At 44.3% G+C, this 23,428-nt stretch overlaps 1 protein-coding gene across 1 annotated transcript in view; it reads right to left on the bottom strand.

Moving 5' to 3' along the window:
- Nucleotides 1–6,207: 6,207 nt before the first annotated feature.
- The window catches only part of prph2b (peripherin 2b (retinal degeneration, slow)), a gene marked incomplete at both ends in the record, with an annotated part of 37,164 nt that continues 19,943 nt past the window's right edge, over nucleotides 6,208–23,428 (bottom strand). Inside the window, 2 exons of the mRNA XM_083775106.1 lie at nucleotides 6,208–6,411; nucleotides 12,215–12,461. Of these exons, the coding sequence (XP_083631232.1) occupies nucleotides 6,208–6,411; nucleotides 12,215–12,461 (451 nt within the window). The remainder of the gene's footprint in view (nucleotides 6,412–12,214; nucleotides 12,462–23,428) is intronic.

A 23,428-nucleotide genomic window follows, 5' to 3' on the forward strand; every position in this document is an offset into this window, starting at 1 on the left:
CCCTCACTCCCTCCCCCCCTCACTCCCTCACCCCCTCACTCCCTCACCCCCTCACCCCCTCACTCCCTCACTCCCTCACCCCCTCACCCCCTCACTCCCTCACCCCCTCACTCCCTCCCCCCCTCACTCACTCACCCCCTCACTCCCTCACCCCCTCACTCCCTCACCCCCTCACCCCCTCACTCCCTCACCCCCTCACTCCCTCACCCCCTCACCCCCTCACTCCCTCACCCCCTCACTCCCTCACTCCCTCACCCACTCACTCCCTCACTCCCTCACTCCCTCACCCCCTCACCCCCTCACTCCCTCACCCCCTCACTCCCTCACCCCCTCACTCCCTCACCCCCTCACTCCCTCACCCCCTCACCCCCTCACTCCCTCACCCCCTCACTCCCTCACCCCCTCACCCCCTCACCCCCTCACTCCCTCCCCCCCTCACTCCCTCACCCCCCCCTCACTCACCCCTCACCCCCTCACTCCCTCACTCCATCACTTCGTGCCTTCCCCTGTCAGCAAGGACACCTTGGCGCCCCCTGCTGGCTACTGGTGTTGCAGCACTTTACAGTAGGGTGGGCTGTTCTCTTTATTGACCCGTTAATTAATAATTAAGTGATTTTAATTAGTATCTTGAAATTGATAAGTAAATACATTTTCTGACCTGACCCTCTTCTTCAAGTGAATTAAGCATTTAATTCTGCATTGATTTATAATGATTAAATAAAACGATATATTTACTTTAAACACGTGTCTGCTCCTCCTTTATATCCTCCCAGTGGGTTTACTTTACAACCTGTATTATTGTGTATTATGTATCATATAATTATTATCCCAGAGTGGTGTAGTCTGGTTCTGTTTGCCTGTTATCTCTCCTAGTGGTACCAACATCATGTTATCTCTCCTAATGGTACCAACACCATGTTATCTCTCCTAATGGTACCAACACCATGTTATCTCTCCTAATGGTACCAACATCATGTTATCTCTCCTAATGGTACCAACACCATGTTATCTCTCCTAATGGTACCAACACCATGTTATCTCTCCTAATGGTACCAACATCATGTTATCTCTCCTAATGGTACCAACATCATGTTATCTCTCCTAATGGTACCAACACCATGTTATCTCTCCTAATGGTACCAACATCATGTTATCTCTCCTTATGGTACCAACATCATGTTATCTCTCCTAATGGTACCAACACCATGTTATCTCTCCTAATGGTACCAACACCATGTTATCTCTCCTAATGGTACCAACATCATGTTATCTCTCCTAATGGTACCAACACCATGTTATCTCTCCTAATGGTACCAACACCATGTTATCTCTCCTAATGGTACCAACATCATGTTATCTCTCCTAATGGTACCAACACCATGTTATCTCTCCTAATGGTACCAACACCATGTTATCTCTCCTAATGGTACCAACAATTTACAATTTAGGCATTTAGCAGACGCTCTTAATCCAGAGCGACTTACAATAATCAAGAACAAAAGCATGGGAATACATCACAAAAGCATTTATCATAAAACATGCGTAAGCTAAGAAAGTAACAGTGGAATATCTATATTATGAGACTATACATATAAACTATATATATATATATACAACTATGCTATACATATGTACTATGGCGTGCTATGACTATATACAATGCAATTATAGTGCTGTCTACATAACATGCTATAAGTCTGTATCAGATGCTATCTAAGTCTACAGAAGTGCTATCTAAGGGGGTAGGGTAAGTGCTATGGGCCATGATGGAGTCTGAAAAGGTGGGTTTTCAGACTACGGCGGAAGATTGGGAGTGATGCTGCAGTTCTGACTGCAATGGGAAGTGCATTCCACAGTTTTGGAGCCAGAAGGGAGAAGAGTTTGGGACGTGTGGAGCGTTGTCCTGGCGTTTTTAGTGAGGGTACTTCCAGCTTCCCTGCGTTGGCTGATCTGAGTGCGCAGGAGGGTTTGTAGGGTTCAATCATACTTGCAAGATATGGGGGAGCCATACCTTTGGAGCCAGTGGAGGGAGCGGAGCAGGGGGGAGACATGTGGAAATTTTGGCTGGTTGAAGACCAAGCGAGCTGCGGCATTTTGGATCAGCTGATAACATCATGTTATCTCTCCTAATGGTACCAACACCGTGTTATCTCTCCTAATGGTACCAACACCGTGTTATCTCTCCTAATGGTACCAACACCATGTTATCTCTCCTAGTGGTACCAACACCATGTTATCTCTCCTAATGGTACCAACATCATGTTATCTCTCCTAATGGTACCAACATCATGTTATCTCTCCTAATGGTACCAACACCATGTTATCTCTCCTAATGGTACCAACATCATGTTATCTCTCCTAATGGTACCAACACCATGTTATCTCTCCTAATGGTACCAACACCATGTTATCTCTCCTAATGGTACCAACATCATGTTATCTCTCCTAATGGTACCAACACCATGTTATCTCTCCTAATGGTACCAACACCATGTTATCTCTTCTAATGGTACCAACATCATGTTATCTCTCCTAATGGTACCAACACCATGTTATCTCTCCTAATGGTACCAACATCATGTTATCTCTCCTAATGGTACCAACACCGTGTTATCTCTCCTAACTCGCCGCTCGGCACCTCCTGCCCAAGTTTGGGTTTGGGATGTTTTTGTACTTTTGTTCATGTAACATTGACGTGTCGTCAGTCATACGTCACCAGGTCATTTAGTGCACTCTGTGCGTGGTCGGGGACCACATACAATACCTTCACGGACCACCAGTGGTCCACGGACCACCTGTTGAAAACCTCTGGTTTAACCCATTCTGAACGGGAACCCCTTTTGGTGTTAGCATCATGTTATGCTTTAGCTATTGAAAAATAGCAGATCTACAAGCTCATATCGCGCCACCGAGTGGCGCGCTACGAGCTTGTAGGTCTGCTATTTTTTGAAAAATCGAAGAACGACTGACATTTTTTAGAATCTGATCTCACGTCAGAATGGGTTAATCAGACCAGTGTGTGTCCAGTGGAAACCTCGTATGAATCTGATCTCAGGTCAGAATGGGTTAATCAGACCAGTGTGTGTGTGTCCAGTGGAAACCTCGTATGAATCTGATCTCAGGTCAGAATGGGTTAATCAGACCCAGTGTGTGTCCAGTGGAAACCTCGTATGAATCTGATCTCAGGTCAGAATGGGTTAATCAGACCAGTGTGTGTGTGTGTCCAGTGGAAACCTCGTATGAATCTGATCTAAGGTCAGAATGGGTTAATCAGACCCAGTGTGTGTGTGTCCAGTGGAAACCTCGTATGAATCTGATCTCAGGTCAGAATGGGTTAATCAGACCCAGTGTGTGTCCAGTGGAAACCTCGTATGAATCTGATCTCAGGTCAGAATGGGTTAATCAGACCCAGTGTGTGTCCAGTGGAAACCTCATATTAATCTGATCTCAGGTCAGAATGGGTTAATCAGACCAGTGTGTGTGTGTCCAGTGGAAACCTCGTATGAATCTGATCTCAGGTCAGAATGGGTTAATCAGACCCAGTGTGTGTGTCCAGTGGAAACCTCGTATGAATCTGATCTCAGGTCAGAATGGGATAAAGAATCACACACACACACACACACGTGCGCTGTCACTCATAACGTGTTTAATCATACAGGCAGAACTGCTACAACTCTCCATAGAAACAGAAACAAAACAAAAAATATATAATAATACAATCTGAGAAGAAATGAAAATAAAAATATTACATCATTATTATACGGTATAAACTTCCTCGTGTCTTCTGAAAACCTGGAAAAAAAAAAACCTTTTAATCTCTACGTTTACAATCTGTTTACAATCTGTCAAACATCTGTTGTCGTCACGGCGATGCCCCGTTTACATTTCGTAAAAGTTTACAAAAGGTACTAAAAGTGTGCTACCTGATGACATTAGACTTGGCGTTATGGCTCTGCTGCATTTTCTCCCTGCTCGCCGGCACGATTACGATTAAGCACCGTCATAAAACATTAAGAGCAAGATGGAGATGGATAATACGATAACAGATCTCGCCTGTTCTCGGGACCGTACGACGGAACGTAAACGAGGCATCGCGATACAAAACATCTGCTCTCCGACGGAGCCCGCCGACCAAACGGACTCTTCTGCTTCCCCAGAGGAATTATCTCGGGATGCGAACCTAACCCTCCCGGGTTCTTTGACGTGAAAATAACCTCGGGTTACGCTCGTAACCCGGGGTTTTTTTCCCTTCCCCCAGCAGCAGACATGAAACGTCAGGGTTATGAACGTAACCCCGGAGGTTCTTTGACGTGACGAGCCACGTCAAAGAACCTCCAGGGTTACGTTCATAACCTGAGGTTATTTTCGCGTGAAACGTCAGGGTTATGAACGTAACCCCGGAGGTTCTTTTGATATGACGTATCGTATCAAAGAACCGGAAGTTGTATATACGCTGATAACCACACGTTCTTTTCATAGCTTCCCCCAGCAGACATGAAACGTGACGCAACACAGAGACCGTCCTATATTAGCCCAAACCGCACCAATGATTCGGCTGCACACAACTCCAGTGGCAGTCGCAAGGAGATGAGACCTTAAAGGTTTTATGACATTCATTTTCATTTATTTTTCTTTTTTCTTTTAGGTTTTATGACCTCAATTACACCCAAAAACACCTGAACTTTGAACATTCAGTGGATTTTCTGTGGTCTGAAGTTTTCTTTGGGGTTTTTTGGGCCTTTTGAGCTACAATGAAAACAGGCAACACAGTGAAACAGTGACATCTGCTGGCAAATCCCATTGACATATATGGGATTTGCAGTAAGTGATGTCAATTACTGCCGGCAAATCAGAGCACCTGTTTGAGCCAGAAAACCCCAGATCACAGAAAATCTACTGAATGTTAAAAGTTCATGTTTTTTGGGTGCAATTGAGATTAGAAAACCTAAAAAAAAAACAAGAACAATTCCAAAACCTTTTTTTTAATGTCACAATCCCTTTAAAGCTGTTCTGGTTGTAAGGAGTTGTAAGGAGGTGCGACTAGTACTGGTGAGGTTTGGGCTGAACAGACCGCGGCTGCGTTCCTCGTGGTCGGGTTATCTGACCTCCCTGTAAACACCGATCACAGCTGCCATGGTATCAGCACCGTGCACGCACACACGCACGCACACGGGCACAGTGTGTGCGTGTGTGCGTGCGTGCGTCAGGTTTCACGTCTACATCAGAGGTATATAGCATGGCGCAGGCCTGATGTTTCTGGGTCTGTGTAATAAATATTTATCTATGAATTTGTACATTTTCCACATGATTTTATAACCTCATCCCAAATGTCTCATATATATATACATACAGCATTTATTTATTTTTTATTTATTTTTTTGTTTCATGGGAACCATTTTAAAAATAGACTCTCATTTGAACATATTATTTACATATTCCGTTCTTATAGACAATAGAAACACTCGCATCACTTCTGGAGCTCCTTTGATTGATTCATTGATTGATTGATTTATTCAGATAAATTACAAGACGATACACAAATTAGCATAGAGTGATTTTAATATACCAGGATATTGCAATTAAGTCACGTGACCTATATCCATTGCAGTCACCGTGCATGTGTGTGGAATGCGTGTGTGTGTGTGTGTGTGTGTGTGTGTGTTTATTTTCTCATGGCTCCTCTCCTCTCTTCGAGCACCATGGGGTGGGTTTTGGGGGCACCGTGGGGTGGATTTTGGGGCACCGTGGGGTGGGTTTTGGGGCACCGTGGGGTGGGCTTTGGGGCCACCGTGGGGTGGGCTTTGGGGGCACCGTGGGGTGGGTTTTGGGGCACCGTGGGGTGGGTTTTGGGGCACCGTGGGGTGGGCTTTGGGGCACCGTGGGGTGGGCTTTGGGGCACCGTGGGGTGGGCTTTGGGGCACCGTGGGGTGGGCTTTGGGGGCACCGTGGGGTGGGTTTTGGGGCACCGTGGGGTGGGCTTTGGGGCACCGTGGGGTGGGCTTTGGGGCACCATGGGGTGGGCTTTGGGGCACCATGGGGTGGGTTTTGGGGGCACCGTGGGGTGGGTTTTGGGGGCACCGTGGGGTGGGTTTTGGGGCACCGTGGGGTGGGTTTTGGGGGCACCGTGGGGTGGGTTTTGGGGGGGTTTAGAGAGAGAGAGAGAGACCGCTGTCCCCTGGCATGGCTCTGGTCCAGAGGTGGGGCCTCTCAGGGGGCCGCGGGGGCCGCGCCGGCCCCCTCCTCCACCTGGTTCTTGGAGAACAGGCCCTTGAACTTGCCCAGGGCCTCGCCCAGCGTCTCCTTCACGCCCTTCTCCAGCAGCCAGCCTTCGCTCTCGCTCTCCGGGTTGTCGGGGTCCGTCAGCGTCTCCAGAGAGGTGGTCAGGTACTTCAGACCGGCCATGTCCACAGACTGCGTTTGCACGCACGCACGACACACGCGCACACACACACACACACACACACACACACACACAAAAACACACAGCACAATGACTATTAGTGAGACTACAAGTATAGCGATAGCATGTGCATGTGTTTGGTCCGACGAACAGTCAGACAGGCTTTAGTTCCACTCCTAACCACGCGTCACCAGGCTTTAGTTCCTTGTCTTAACCGGCCACGCATGTGTCTTAACCGGCCACGCATGTGTCTTAACCGGCCACGCATGTGTCTTAACCGGCCACACATGTGTCTTAACCGGCCCGGGCTCCCCCAGAGTTAGTGTCGAAGTGTCCTTGAGCAAGACACTGAACCCCTAATTGCTCCTGATGTGCAGGTTGGTGCCTTGCATGGTTTCCGCCGCCATCGGTGTGTGTGTGTGTGTGTGTGTGTGTGTGTGTGTGTGTGTGTGTGTGTGTGTGTGTGTGTGTGTGTGTGTGTGTGTGTGTGTGTGTGTGTGTGTGTGTGTGTGTGTGTGTGTGTGTGTGTGTGTGTGTGTGTGTGAATGGGTGAATGTAATGCACAATCTATGTAAAGCGCCTTGGATAAAGGCGCTATATAAATGCACCATTTACCATTTAAGACACATGCGCTGCCGATTAACAGGCGGCCACGCATGTGTCTTAACCAGCTATGGTGTCGAAGGACTGTTGGTACGTCTGACCAACGGATGCGCCCTATAGCAGTAGCTTAAAGCTATAGGCTATTAGCAGTGGCAGGATATTAGGATCACGGGATAGAGTGTGTCCACTGATCTGGGATCTGATCCTTGCACTCCTTACTTAACTTAATTACTACTGATGATGGATTGTTAGGTCACTGATCTGCTCCTTGTGCTGCTTAGAGGCCGATCCACTCCACACCCCCCTAACCCACCTCACCCCTGCCCACTTTGACTCCACACCAAGGCAACGACAGGACTTTACAAAGTTAACGCACTATTAACTAGTTAACTCACAATCCTTTAAACGGCACTATTTTTTTTAAACGCGCGATTAACGCACTGTGAAGTTTGACAGAATGGTTGAGAGACGCATGGCAATTTTACACTGAAGAGTTGAATAATTGTTAAACAGCTGAATTACTTAAGTTAATTTAAGTCTACGCAATTAGAAAACTTAGAAAACATGTGATCAACATGGCCTGTTATCTCTAGTAATGGTACCATTGGCCAACATCAATACAGTTCTTTAGTTTGGGTCTGGAAGGCTAAATGTCATCAAATGGTGGTCCGTGGCTCAAATGCAGAATCAATAATGGGCCTTGATAAGAAAAATCTTGAAAACCACTGATTTAAGGTATATTTAGAAGGGATAAAAAATATGCGATTTAATTTGCGATTAATCACAGTTAACTATGGACAATCATGCGATTAATCAGATTAAATATTTTAATCGATTGACAGCCCAAATATATATATATATATATATATATATATACCGTATATTGATCCTATAAACAATGTAATATAGGTATGGTTTTTCTCCACTCAATTCATAATTAACGTTCCAGTTTTGGAGCTCTGGCTCATGGACTAAAACAACAACAACTGAAGCGGCTCACATTGGGAACCAGAGAGAGACGGTGACATGGTGCGGTTCTCCCCTCGGCCAGCAGGGGGTGCTGGTGGAAAAGGGTCTCAGAGTTGCAGGGGTCTTTGGAACCTAACGTGTTGTTTTCGTCGACTGAAACTTAAGACAAAATAAATCGTCGTTTTCCTTTTTTCCACCGATCAAAACTAACTAAAACTATGCTATGATGACTAAAACTAAGACTAAATATATTGAGAATTTCGTCAACAAATAAAAACTAGACTAAAATGTTAGGAAGGGACTAGTGGACAAGAGATCCAGTATAAGTCATTTTACACTTGGTTGCATGCTGAAAATAGCCGATCTACAAGCTAGATCGGCTATTTTCAGCAAGTGAAAAAAAAAAAAGAACTCATTACGACTGCATCAAGGCCCGCCAAAATACATACACATACTGAAGAAAACCTGGACACTGACATTCACTAATTGGGACTTCTTGTGATCTATCAACTTTTTTATTTTATTTATTTGTTGTCATTTAATTTGGATTGTGTGTGATTTGGTTGGACGTGCACATGTCTGATGATGATTTTCTTGTAAATCCACACACACACACACACACACACACACACACACACACACACACACACACACACACACAGACACACACACACACACACACACACACACACACACACACACACACACACACACACACACACACACACACACACACACACAGACACAGACACAGACACAGACACAGACAGACACACACACACACACACACACACACACACACAGACACGTGTGTTTTGATTTGATTTGTAAACAAACACCAGACATATTCACCATCCATCCATTTATAGGCAGCGGTGGCCGAACGGTTTGCGGAGCGGTCTTGATATCGGAAAGGTTGCTATAGTTCGTATCCCCGGACCGGCACATTAAAATTACCACCCCTGAAGTGCCCTTGGACAAGGCATTGAACCTCTACCATGAAATGTTCTATGAGCAGGGCCTGGCTGTAAACAAGTTCTTGAGCTTAGTCCAGTTACCCTGCAGGGTAAACATAGTATACCTTTCCTTTCCTTAGTCCAGTTACCCTGGGTAAACATAGTACCTTTCCTTTCCTTAGTCCAGTTACCCTGGGTAAACATAGTACCTTTCCTTAGTCCAATTACCCTGGGTAAACAACTAAACATAGTACCTTTCCTTAGTCCAGTTACCCTGGGTAAACATAGTACCTTTCCTTTCCTTTCCTTTGTCCAGTTACCCTGGGTAAACATAGTACCTTTCCTTTCCTTAGTCCAGTTACCCTGAGTAAACATAGTACCTTTCCTTTCCTTAGTCCAGTTACCCTGCAGGGTAAACATAGTACCTTTCCTTTCCTTAGTCCAATTACCCTGGGTAAACAACTAAACATAGTACCTTTCCTTAGTCCAGTTACCCTGGGTAAACATAGTACCTTTCCTTTCCTTAGTCCAGTTACCCTGGGTAAACATGGTACCTTTCCTTTCCTTAGTCCAGTTACCCTGGGTACACATAGTACCTTTCCTTTCCTTAGTCCAGTTACCCTGGGTAAACATAGTACCTTTCCTTTCCTTAGTCCAGTTACCCTGCAGGGTAAACATAGTACCTTTCCTTTCCTTAGTCCAATTACCCTGGGTAAACAACTAAACATAGTACCTTTCCTTAGTCCAGTTACCCTGGGTAAACATAGTACCTTTCCTTTCCTTAGTCCAGTTACCCTGGGTAAACATGGTACCTTTCCTTTCCTTAGGCCAGTTACCCTGGGTAAACATAGTACCTTTCCTTTCCTTAGTCCAGTTACCCTGGGTAAACATAGTACCTTTCCTTTCCTTAGTCCAGTTACCCTGGGTAAACATAGTACCTTTCCTTTACTTAGTCCAGTTACCCTGGGTAAACATAGTACCTTTCCTTTCCTTAGTCCAGTTACCCTGGGTAAACAACTAAACATAGTACCTTTCCTTAGTCCAGTTACCCTGGGTAAACATAGTACCTTTCCTTAGTCCAGTTACCCTGGGTAAACATAGTACCTTTGCTTTCCTTAGTCCAGTTACCCTGGGTAAACATAGTACCTTTCCTTTCCTTAGTCCAGTTACCCTGGGTAAACATAGTACCTTTCCTTTCCTTAGTCCAGTTACCCTGGGTAAACATAGTACCTTTCCTTTCCTTAGTCCAGTTACCCTGGGTAAACATAGTACCTTTCCTTTCCTTAGTCCAGTTACCCTGGGTAAACATAGTACCTTTCCTTAGTCCAGTTACCCTGGGTAAACATAGTACCTTTGCTTTCCTTTTCCGTTCATTCACATGGATTGATTGATTGATTGATTGACAGGTTGATGGATTGACAATGAGTGAGTCTGTGCTGTCGTGACGGGGTTAATACCGTCCTATGGCGCGCTGACGTCAGCACGGAGGGTTAAACTCGCTCTGACCCAGATAGCCATGGCAACCACATCCTGTCCGGCTTAGCGCCGCTAAGCACGCGCTGACCCCTCCCCCCGGTGACATCATCACACTGTGTGAGTTAACCCGTTCTGACCTGAGATCAGATTCTTAAAGATGTCTGTTTGAAAATGACAGTTTTCTGAAAAAAAGCTATGTTTTATTGTCAGTCGTTCTTCGATTTCTTTCAAAAATAGCAGATCTACAAGCTCGTAGAGCTTGTAGATCTGCTATTTTAGCAGATCGTAACGCTAACACCAAAACGGGTTCCCGCCTAAAAGAACTAGACTATTACTAATAAAGCATTAGATATATGCATTAGTACATGGTCCATTCATCATGAATATGCTATATTACTATTACTATTGCTATTGCTAATAAAGCATTAGTTATATGCATTAGTACATGGTTCATTCATCATGAATTCCTCATGTGTTCCTCAAGTATTATTCATACATTACTAAGCATTAGTAAACACAGTTATAAACGTTAGCATTAGTTAACCATTAGTTAAAGGACCACTTCACCACTTTTCAACCTATCTTCATATAATAGGTCCTCACAAATAATCATGAAGAAATGGCGCAATGTTTTTCTACTCGTCTAGTCTGTGTCTCATAGGAGGGCTGTGGGCAGTTCAGAAACCGTCTTCCAGTGACATCATCGATGGGGAATACAAGCTAATAGAAACTGCAGGCTTTTCTAGTCCTGGAAAGTTGCAATGCGAAAATGGTCTGCCTAATGATGATGTCACTGGAAGACGCTTTCTAAACTGCCCACAAACCCTCCTATGAGACACAAAAAATCATGCCATTTTATCATGATTATTAGTGAGGACCTATTATATTTAGTGGTGAAGTGGTCCTTTAACCATTTGCTTTAGTTAATGGTTAGTTAAGCAGTAGCAGATACTTCATTCGTGTGCAATGATCGCCTCATGCGCCTTTGAGCAACCTAATGCAAGTGGATGGGAGGAGAAATCCGGTGCCGTCTCTATTCATATATACTCTAAGGTTTAGCGGAGTCTGCTGGAAGGTTTAACGGGAGTTTCCTGTAATATAAACAGTCTGCTGGAAGGTTTAACGGGAGTTTCCTGTAATATAAACAGTCTGCTGGAAGGTTTAACGGGAGTTTCCTGTAATATAAACAGTCTGCTGGAAGGTTTAACGGGAGTTTCCTGTAATATACACATCCCTATTCCATGCTTACTGCTCAGTGCTAGAATGTGAGAAATAGCCTAGACAATTTATTGTCCTGCAGTCCTCACAAGAGACTCACAGTCCCCACAAGAGAAACACAGTCCTCACAAGAGAAACACAGTCCTCACAAGAGAAACACAGTCCTCACAAGAGACTCACAGTCCTCACAAGAGACTCACAGTCCCCACAAGAGAAACATAGTCCCCACAAGAGGACACACATGGAACCAAATGGACCCTTACGGGTCTGTAACTCTGAGAGTGTAACACATGGAACCAAATCTCTGATCATGAGTAGAATATAAATGCTTCCGTCATACAGTCTGGAGCAACGGAAGCTCTGATCATGAGTCAAATATAAATTCTTCCGTCGTACAGTCTGGAGCAACGGAAGCTCTGATCATGAATAAAATATAAATGCTTCCGTCGTACAGTCTGGAGCAACGGAAGCTCTGATCATGAGTCAAATGAGACAGACAGACAGACCCACAGACAGACAGACAGACAGACCCACAGACAGACAGACAGACAGACACACAGACAGACAGACACACAGACAGACACCCACACACCTCCAGTATGATGGTGAGGATGACCAGCGCTCCGATGGAGTTCATCATGCCGCCGTAGTAGGAGACCAGCGCCTCGCGGCAGCCTCGGGTCCAGATGTTCAGCTCCTCGATGCGGTGGTCGTAGTCATAGTGGGCCGTGTTGTTGGTCAGGTGGTGCTGGATGCACGGCCGCGGGGAGCCCGGGTTACAACAGCTGTACGGAACGCTGTCCATCAGGAACTTACCCTCCACGTTGGACTGCAGACGACTGGGGGGGGGGGGGGGAGGGGGGGTTACAGCAGCTGTATTTTCTTTAACATATTTTTTAGTGTCAGTCCTAGTAGTACAAAGTAGTAGTAAGGTTGAAATCTATTTTTTGCAAGTAGAAATTAATGCGGGTGTTAGAGGGTTAACTCTGACAGTACTGTATATGGATGTTGGTTCCATTTGTAAAAGTTACAATGTACAGTATAGTCATTAAATCAGACGCTCTTACTCCAGAGTGACTCACAGTACAGTGAGTATACAGTAAGAACAACACATGGAGATACATCACATACATAGAAACACTCATCAAGAATCATGAGGAAGCTAAGAAGCTACGAAGCTAACGCCCGTCTAACAGTAGAACGAAGCCCAAACCTGTCAGCCGGCGACACCAACATGATGCTGTTAGTGACTCACGACCCCGACCTGAGGCCAGAGGTCATTGTATCCACATAAACCTGCTGTTTGGTGCACATTTTGTCCACACATGTAATGTAATAATTAAGCCATTCTGACCTGAGATCAGATTCATACAGGGTTTCCACTGGACACACACTCATGGTCTGATTAACCCATTCTGACCTGAGATCAGATTCTAAAAATGTCACAGTCACACCTCTAAATCCTGACCTACGTTTTCTGGAACCCTCTTTGACCCTAAACACTATAGATCTGAGGTCAGACTGATGGAGTAACCCTCTGTAACCCTAAACACTATAGATCTGAGGTCCAGACTGATGGAGTAACCCTCTTTGACCCTAAACACTATAGATCTGAGGTCAGACTGATGGAGTAACCCTCTAACCCTAAACACTATAGATCTGAGGTCCAGACTGATGGAGTAACCCTCTAACCCTAAACACTATAGATCTGAGGTCCAGACTGATGGAGTAACCCTCTGTGACCCTAAACACTATAGATCTGAGGTCAGACTGATGGAGTAACCCTCTGTGACCCTAAACACTATAGATCTGAGGTCAGACTGATGGAGTAACCCTCTGTGACCCTAAACACTATAGATCTGAGGTCAGACTGATGGAGTAACCCTCTAACCCTAAACACTATAGATCTGAGGTCAGACTGATGGAGTAACCCTCTAACCCTAAACACTATAGATCTGAGGTCAGACTGATGGAGTAACCCTCTAACCCTAAACACTATAGATCTGAGGTCAGACTGATGGAGTAACCCTCTAACCCTAAACACTATAGATCTGAGGTCAGACTGATGGAGTAACCCTCTGTAACCCCTAAACACTATAGATCTGAGGTCCAGACTGATGGAGTAACCCTCTGTAACCCCTAAACACTATAGATCTGAGGTCAGACTGATGGAGTAACCCTCTGTAACCCTAAACACTATAGATCTGAGGTCCAGACTGATGGAGTAACCCTCTAACCCTAAACACTATAGATCTGAGGTCAGACTGATGGAGTAACCCTCTAACCCTAAACACTATAGATCTGAGGTCCAGACTGATGGAGTAACCCTCTAACCCTAAACACTATAGATCTGAGGTCAGACTGATGGAGTAACCCTCTGTAACCCCTAAACACTATAGATCTGAGGTCAGACTGATGGAGTAACCCTCTAACCCTAAACACTATAGATCTGAGGTCCAGACTGATGGAGTAACCCTCTAACCCTAAACACTATAGATCTGAGGTCCAGACTGATGGAGTAACCCTCTGTGACCCTAAACACTATAGATCTGAGGTCAGACTGATGGAGTAACCCTCTAACCCTAAACACTATAGATCTGAGGTCCAGACTGATGGAGTAACCCTCTAACCCTAAACACTATAGATCTGAGGTCAGACTGATGGAGTAACCCTCTGTGACCCTAAACACTATAGATCTGAGGTCAGACTGATGGAGTAACCCTCTAACCCTAAACACTATAGATCTGAGGTCCAGACTGATGGAGTAACCCTCTAACCCTAAACACTATAGATCTAAGGGTCAGACTGATGGAGTAACCCTCTAACCCTAAACACTATAGATCTGAGGTCAGACTGATGGAGTAACCCTCTAACCCTAAACACTATAGATCTGAGGTCAGACTGATGGAGTAACCCTCTGTAACCCTAAACACTATAGATCTGAGGTCAGACTGATGGAGTAACCCTCTAACCCTAAACACTATAGATCTGAGGTCAGACTGATGGAGTAACCCTCTAACCCTAAACACTATAGATCTGAGGTCAGACTGATGGAGTAACCCTCTGTAACCCTAAACACTATAGATCTGAGGTCAGACTGATGGAGTAACCCTCTAACCCTAAACACTATAGATCTGAGGTCAGACTGATGGAGTAACCCTCTAACCCTAAACACTATAGATCTGAGGTCAGACTGATGGAGTAACCCTCTAACCCTAAACACTATAGATCTGAGGTCCAGACTGATGGAGTAACCCTCTAACCCTAAACACTATAGATCTGAGGTCAGACTGATGGAGTAACCCTCTAACCCTAAACACTATAGATCTGAGGTCAGACTGATGGAGTAACCCTCTAACCCTAAACACTATAGATCTGAGGTCCAGACTGATGGAGTAACCCTCTAACCCTAAACACTATAGATCTGAGGTCAGACTGATGGAGTAACCCTCTAACCCTAAACACTATAGATCTGAGGTCAGACTGATGGAGTAACCCTCTGTAACCCTAAACACTATAGATCTGAGGTCAGACTGATGGAGTAACCCTCTAACCCTAAACACTATAGATCTGAGGTCAGACTGATGGAGTAACCCTCTGTAACCCTAAACACTATAGATCTGAGGTCCAGACTGATGGAGTAACCCTCTAACCCTAAACACTATAGATCTGAGGTCAGACTGATGGAGTAACCCTCTAACCCTAAACACTATAGATCTGAGGTCAGACTGATGGAGTAACCCTCTAACCCTAAACACTATAGATCTGAGGTCCAGACTGATGGAGTAACCCTCTCCACTTGCTGCTACCATGTCATGTAGCCTTATTGTGCATACATGCACAGACACGCACACGCACGCAAGCACACAAGTGTATGTGTTGTTTGTCATACGTTATGTTTGATTACTATGTTTAACTTACTACTACTTCTTATCTTCACACACACACACACACACACACACACACACACACACACACACACACACACACACACACACACACACACACACACACACACACACACACACACACACACACACACACACACACACACACACGTACAGTTTCCATGTTGAGACTACGGTAGCTTCTTGTTTTTCATAGATGTGTCTAAAGGCCAGTCCACAACACTGCCACTCTCAACCATTATCCACACAGTGGAGGCAGAGTTATTATCCATTATCCACACAGTGGAGGCAGAGTTATTATCCATTATCCACAGTGGAGGCAGAGTTATTATCCATTATCCACACAGTGGAGGCAGAGTTATTATCCATTATCCACACAGTGGAGGCAGAGTTATTATCCATTATCCACACAGTGGAGGCAGAGTTATTATCCATTATCCACACAGTGAGGCAGAGTTATTATCCATTATCCACACAGTGGAGGCAGAGTTATTATCCATTATCCACACAGTGGAGGCAGAGTTATTATCCATTAACCACACAGTGGAGGCAGAGTTATTATCCATTATCCACACAGTGGAGGCAGAGTTATTATCCATTATCCACACAGTGGAGGCAGAGTTATTATCCATTATCCACACAGTGGAGACAGAGTTATTATCCATTATCCACACAGTGGAGGCAGAGTTATTATCCATTATCCACACAGTGGAGGCAGAGTTATTATCCATTATCCACACAGTGGAGGCAGAGTTATTATCCATTATCCACACAGTGGAGACAGAGTTATTATCCATTATCCACACAGTGGAGGCAGAGTTATTATCCATTATCCACACAGTGGAGGCAGAGTTATTATCCATTATCCACACAGTGGAGGCAGAGTTATTATCCATTATCCACACAGTGAGGCAGAGTTATTATCCATTATCCACACAGTGGAGACAGAGTTATTATCCATTATCCACACAGTGGAGACAGAGTTATTATCCATTATCCACACAGTGGAGGCAGAGTTATTATCCATTATCCACACAGTGGAGGCAGAGTTATTATCCATTATCCACACAGTGGAGGCAGAGTTATTATCCATTATCCACACAGTGGAGGCAGAGTTATTATCCATTATCCACACAGTGGAGGCAGAGTTATTATCCATTATCCACAGTGGAGGCAGAGTTATTATCCATTATCCACACAGTGGAGGCAGAGTTATTATCCATTATCCACACAGTGGAGGCAGAGTTATTATCCATTATCCACACAGTGGAGGCAGAGTTATTATCCATTATCCACACAGTGGAGGCAGAGTTATTATCCATTATCCACACAGTGGAGGCAGAGTTATTATCCATTATCCACACAGTGGAGGCAGAGTTATTATCCATTATCCACACAGTGGAGGCAGAGTTATTATCCATTATCCACAGTGGAGGCAGAGTTATTATCCATTATCCACACAGTGGAGGCAGAGTTATTATCCATTATCCACACAGTGGAGGCAGAGTTATTATCCATTATCCACAGTGGAGGCAGAGTTATTATCCATTATCCACACAGTGGAGGCAGAGTTATTATCCATTATCCACACAGTGGAGGCAGAGTTATTATCCATTATCCACACAGTGGAGGCAGAGTTATTATCCATTATCCACAGTGGAGGCAGAGTTATTATCCATTATCCACACAGTGGAGGCAGAGTTATTATCCATTATCCACACAGTGGAGGCAGAGTTATTATCCATTATCCACACAGTGGAGGCAGAGTTATTATCCATTATCCCACAGTGGAGGCAGAGTTATTATCCATTATCCACACAGTGGAGGCAGAGTTATTATCCATTATCCACACAGTGGAGGCAGAGTTATTATCCATTATCCACACAGTGGAGGCAGAGTTATTATCCATTATCCACACAGTGGAGGCAGAGTTATTATCCATTATCCACACAGTGGAGGCAGAGTTATTATCCATTATCCACACAGTGGAGGCAGAGTTATTATCCATTATCCACACAGTGGAGGCAGAGTTATTATCCATTATCCACAGTGGAGGCAGAGTTATTATCCATTATCCACACAGTGGAGGCAGAGTTATTATCCATTATCCACACAGTGGAGGCAGAGTTATTATCCATTATCCACACAGTGGAGGCAGAGTTATTATCCATTATCCACAGTGGAGGCAGAGTTATTATCCATTATCCACAGTGGAGGCAGAGTTATTATCCATTATCCACACAGTGGAGGCAGATTTATTATCCATTATCCACAGTGGAGGCAGAGTTATTATCCATTAACCACACAGTGGAGGCAGAGTTATTATCCATTATCCACACAGTGGAGGCAGAGTTATTATCCATTATCCACACAGTGGAGGCAGAGTTATTATCCATTATCCACACAGTGGAGGCAGAGTTATTATCTATTATCCACACAGTGGAGGCAGAGTTATTATCCATTATCCACACAGTGGAGGCAGAGTTATTATCCATTATCCACAGTGGAGGCAGAGTTATTATCCATTATCCACACAGTGGAGGCAGAGTTATTATCCATTATCCACACAGTGGAGGCAGAGTTATTATCCATTATCCACACAGTGGAGACAGAGTTATTATCCATTATCCACACAGTGGAGGCAGAGTTATTATCCATTATCCACACAGTGGAGGCAGAGTTATTATCCATTATCCACACAGTGGAGGCAGAGTTATTATCCATTATCCACACAGTGGAGGCAGAGTTATTATCTATTATCCACACAGTGGAGGCAGAGTTATTATCCATTATCCACACAGTGGAGGCAGAGTTATTATCCATTATCCACAGTGGAGGCAGAGTTATTATCCATTAACCACACAGTGGAGGCAGAGTTATTATCCATTATCCACACAGTGGAGGCAGAGTTATTATCCATTATCCACACAGTGGAGGCAGAGTTATTAACCATTATCCACACAGTGGAGGCAGAGTTATTATCCATTATCCACACAGTGGAGGCAGAGTTATTATCCATTATCCACACAGTGGAGGCAGAGTTATTCCATTATCCACACAGTGGAGGCAGAGTTATTATCCATTATCCACACAGTGGAGGCAGAGTTATTATCCATTATCCACACAGTGGAGGCAGAGTTATTATCCATTATCCACACAGTGGAGGCAGAGTTATTATCCATTATCCACACAGTGGAGGCAGAGTTATTATCCATTATCCACACAGTGGAGGCAGAGTTATTATCCATTATCCACAGTGGAGGCAGAGTTATTATCCATTATCCACACAGTGGAGGCAGAGTTATTATCCATTATCCACACAGTGGAGGCAGAGTTATTATCCATTATCCACAGTGGAGGCAGAGTTATTATCCATTATCCACACAGTGAGGCAGAGTTATTATCCATTATCCACACAGTGGAGGCAGAGTTATTATCCATTATCCACACAGTGGAGGCAGAGTTATTATCCATTATCCACACAGTGGAGGCAGAGTTATTATCCATTATCCACACAGTGGAGGCAGAGTTATTATCCATTATCCACACAGTGGAGGCAGAGTTATTATCCATTATCCACACAGTGGAGGCAGAGTTATTATCCATTATCCACACAGTGGAGGCAGAGTTATTATCCATTATCCACACAGTGGAGGCAGAGTTATTATCCATTATCCACACAGTGGAGGCAGAGTTATTATCCATTATCCACAGTGGAGGCAGAGTTATTATCCATTATCCACAGTGGAGGCAGAGTTATTATCCATTATCCCACAGTGGAGGCAGAGTTATTATCCATTATCCACACAGAGGAGGCAGAGTTATTATCCATTATCCACACAGTGGAGGCAGAGTTATTATCCATTATCCACACAGTGGAGGCAGAGTTATTATCCATTATCCACAGTGGAGGCAGAGTTATTATCCATTATCCACACAGAGGAGGCAGAGTTATTATCCATTATCCACAGTGGAGGCAGAGTTATTATCCATTATCCACACAGAGGAGGCAGAGTTATTATCCATTATCCACACAGTGAGGCAGAGTTATTATCCATTATCCACACAGTGAGGCAGAGTTATTATCCATTATCCACACAGTGGAGGCAGAGTTATTATCCATTATCCACACAGTGAGGCAGAGTTATTATCCATTATCCACACAGTGGAGGCAGAGTTATTATCCATTATCCACAGTGGAGGCAGAGTTATTATCCATTATCCACAGTGGAGGCAGAGTTATTATCCATTATCCACACAGTGGAGACAGAGTTATTATCCATTATCCACACAGTGGAGGCAGAGTTATTATCCATTATCCACACAGTGAGGCAGAGTTATTATCCATTATCCACAGTGGAGGCAGAGTTATTATCCATTATCCACACAGTGGAGGCAGAGTTATTATCCATTATCCACACAGTGGAGGCAGAGTTATTATCCATTATCCACAGTGGAGGCAGAGTTATTATCCATTATCCACACAGTGGAGGCAGAGTTATTATCCATTATCCACACAGTGGAGGCAGAGTTATTATCCATTATCCACACAGTGGAGGCAGAGTTATTATCCATTATCCACACAGTGGAGGCAGAGTTATTATCCATTATCCACACAGTGGAGGCAGAGTTATTATCCATTATCCACAGTGGAGGCAGAGTTATTATCCATTATCCACACAGTGAGGCAGAGTTATTATCCATTATCCACACAGTGGAGGCAGAGTTATTATCCATTATCCACACAGTGGAGGCAGAGTTATTATCCATTATCCACACAGTGAGGCAGAGTTATTATCCATTATCCACACAGTGGAGACAGAGTTATTATCCATTATCCACACAGTGGAGGCAGAGTTATTATCCATTATCCACACAGTGAGGCAGAGTTATTATCCATTATCCACACAGTGAGGCAGAGTTATTATCCATTATCCACACAGTGGAGGCAGAGTTATTAACCATTATCCACACAGTGGAGGCAGAGTTATTATCCATTATCCACAGTGGAGGCAGAGTTATTATCCATTATCCACACAGTGGAGGCAGAGTTATTATCTATTATCCACACAGTGGAGGCAGAGTTATTATCCATTATCCACACAGTGGAGGCAGAGTTATTATCCATTATCCACACAGTGGAGGCAGAGTTATTATCCATTATCCACACAGTGGAGGCAGAGTTATTATCCATTATCCACACAGTGGAGGCAGAGTTATTATCCATTATCCACACAGTGGAGGCAGAGTTATTATCCATTATCCACACAGTGAGGCAGAGTTATTATCCATTATCCACAGTGGAGGCAGAGTTATTATCCATTATCCACACAGTGGAGGCAGAGTTATTATCCATTATCCACACAGTGGAGGCAGAGTTATTATCCATTATCCACACAGTGGAGGCAGAGTTATTATCCATTATCCACACAGTGGAGGCAGAGTTATTATCCATTATCCACACAGTGGAGGCAGAGTTATTATCCATTATCCACACAGTGGAGGCAGAGTTATTATCCATTATCCACAGTGGAGGCAGAGTTATTATCCATTATCCACACAGTGGAGGCAGAGTTATTATCCATTATCCACACAGTGGAGGCAGAGTTGTTATCCATTATCCACAGTGGAGGCAGAGTTATTATCCATTATCCACACAGTGAGGCAGAGTTATTATCCATTATCCACACAGTGAGGCAGAGTTATTATCCATTATCCACAGTGGAGGCAGAGTTATTATCCATTATCCACACAGTGAGGCAGAGTTATTATCCATTATCCACACAGTGGAGGCAGAGTTATTATCCATTATCCACACAGTGGAGGCAGAGTTATTATCCATTATCCACACAGTGGAGGCAGAGTTATTATCCATTATCCACACAGTGAGGCAGAGTTATTAACCATTATCCACACAGTGGAGGCAGAGTTATTACCCATTATCCACACAGTGGAGGCAGAGTTATTATCCATTATCCACACAGTGGAGGCAGAGTTATTATCCATTATCCACACAGTGAGGCAGAGTTATTATCCATTATCCACAGTGGAGGCAGAGTTATTATCCATTATCCACACAGTGAGGCAGAGTTATTATCCATTATCCACACAGTGGAGGCAGAGTTATTATCCATTATCCACACAGTGGAGGCAGAGTTATTATCCATTATCCACACAGTGGAGGCAGAGTTATTATCCATTATCCACACAGTGGAGGCAGAGTTATTATCCATTATCCACAGAGGAGGCAGAGTTATTATCCATTATCCACACAGTGGAGGCAGAGTTATTATCCATTATCCACACAGTGGAGGCAGAGTTATTATCCATTATCCACACAGTGAGGCAGAGTTATTATCCATTATCCACAGTGGAGGCAGAGTTATTAACCATTATCCACAGTGGAGGCAGAGTTATTATCCATTATCCACAGTGGAGGCAGAGTTATTATCCATTATCCACACAGTGAGGCAGAGTTATTATCCATTATCCACACAGTGGAGGCAGAGTTATTATCCATTATCCACACAGTGAGGCAGAGTTATTATCCATTATCCACACAGTGGAGGCAGAGTTATTATCCATTATCCACACAGTGAGGCAGAGTTATTATCCATTATCCACACAGTGGAGGCAGAGTTATTATCCATTATCCACACAGTGGAGGCAGAGTTATTATCCATTATCCACACAGTGGAGGCAGAGTTATTATCCATTATCCACACAGTGGAGGCAGAGTTATTATCCATTATCCACACAGTGGAGGCAGAGTTGTTACAAGGAGTTGCATTGGTGTGACATGTCCTTAAATCTATACAACATATAGGCGTCCCTCTCTCTCTCTCTCTCTCTCTCTCTCTCTCTCTCTCTCTGTCTCTCTCTCACTGTCTCTCTGTCTCTCCCTCTCCCTCTCCTCTCCCTCTCCCTCTCCCTCTCCCTCTCCCTCACTCTGAATTTCAATTCAATTTCAAAAGGCTTTATTGGCATGATAAATATGTTCTACATTGCCAAAGCGTACATACAACAAAACAAAAGTCAATAAACATCCCAACAATAATGAACAACAAGCAATACAGTAACAATGAAAATAAATTAACAAACATAAACGTAACAGAAACTCAATGACCCTGTTCAGACAGATATACCTGTCTCTACTGTCCACTGTCTGTCCCTCAGACAGATATACCTGTCTCTACTGTCCACTGTCTGTCCCTCAGACAGATATACCTGTCTCTACTGTCCACTGGCTGTCCCTCAGACAGATATACCTGTCTCTACTGTCCACTGTCTGTCCCTCAGACAGATATACCTGTCTCTTCTGTCCACTGTCTGTCCCTCAGACAGATATACCTGTCTCTTCTGTCCACTGTCTGTCCCTCAGACAGATATACCTGTCTCTACTGTCCACTGTCTGTCCCTCAGACAGATATACCTGTCTCTACTGTCCACTGGCTGTCCCTCAGACAGATATACCTGTCTCTACTGTCCACTGGCTGTCCCTCAGACAGATATACCTGTCTCTACTGTCCACTGTCTGTCCCTCAGACAGATATACCTGTCTCTTCTGTCCACTGTCTGTCCCTCAGACAGATATACCTGTCTCTACTGTCCACTGTCTGTCCCTCAGACAGATATATCTGTCTCTTCTGTCCACTGTCTGTCCCTCAGGCAGATATACCTGTCTCTTCTGTCCACTGTCTGTCCCTCAGACAGATATACCTGTCTCTACTGTCCACTGTCTGTCCCTCAGACAGATATACCTGTCTCTACTGTCCACTGTCTGTCCCTCAGACAGATATACCTGTCTGTATCTACTGTCCACTGTCTGTCCCTCAGACAGATATACCTGTCTGTCTCTACTGTCCACTGTCTGTCCCTCAGACAGATATACCTGTCTG

The sequence above is a fragment of the Protomyctophum parallelum genome (genome assembly GCF_964188405.1).
Source record: "Protomyctophum parallelum genome assembly, chromosome: 10".
In the NCBI taxonomy this organism is placed as follows: Eukaryota; Metazoa; Chordata; class Actinopteri; order Myctophiformes; family Myctophidae; genus Protomyctophum; species Protomyctophum parallelum.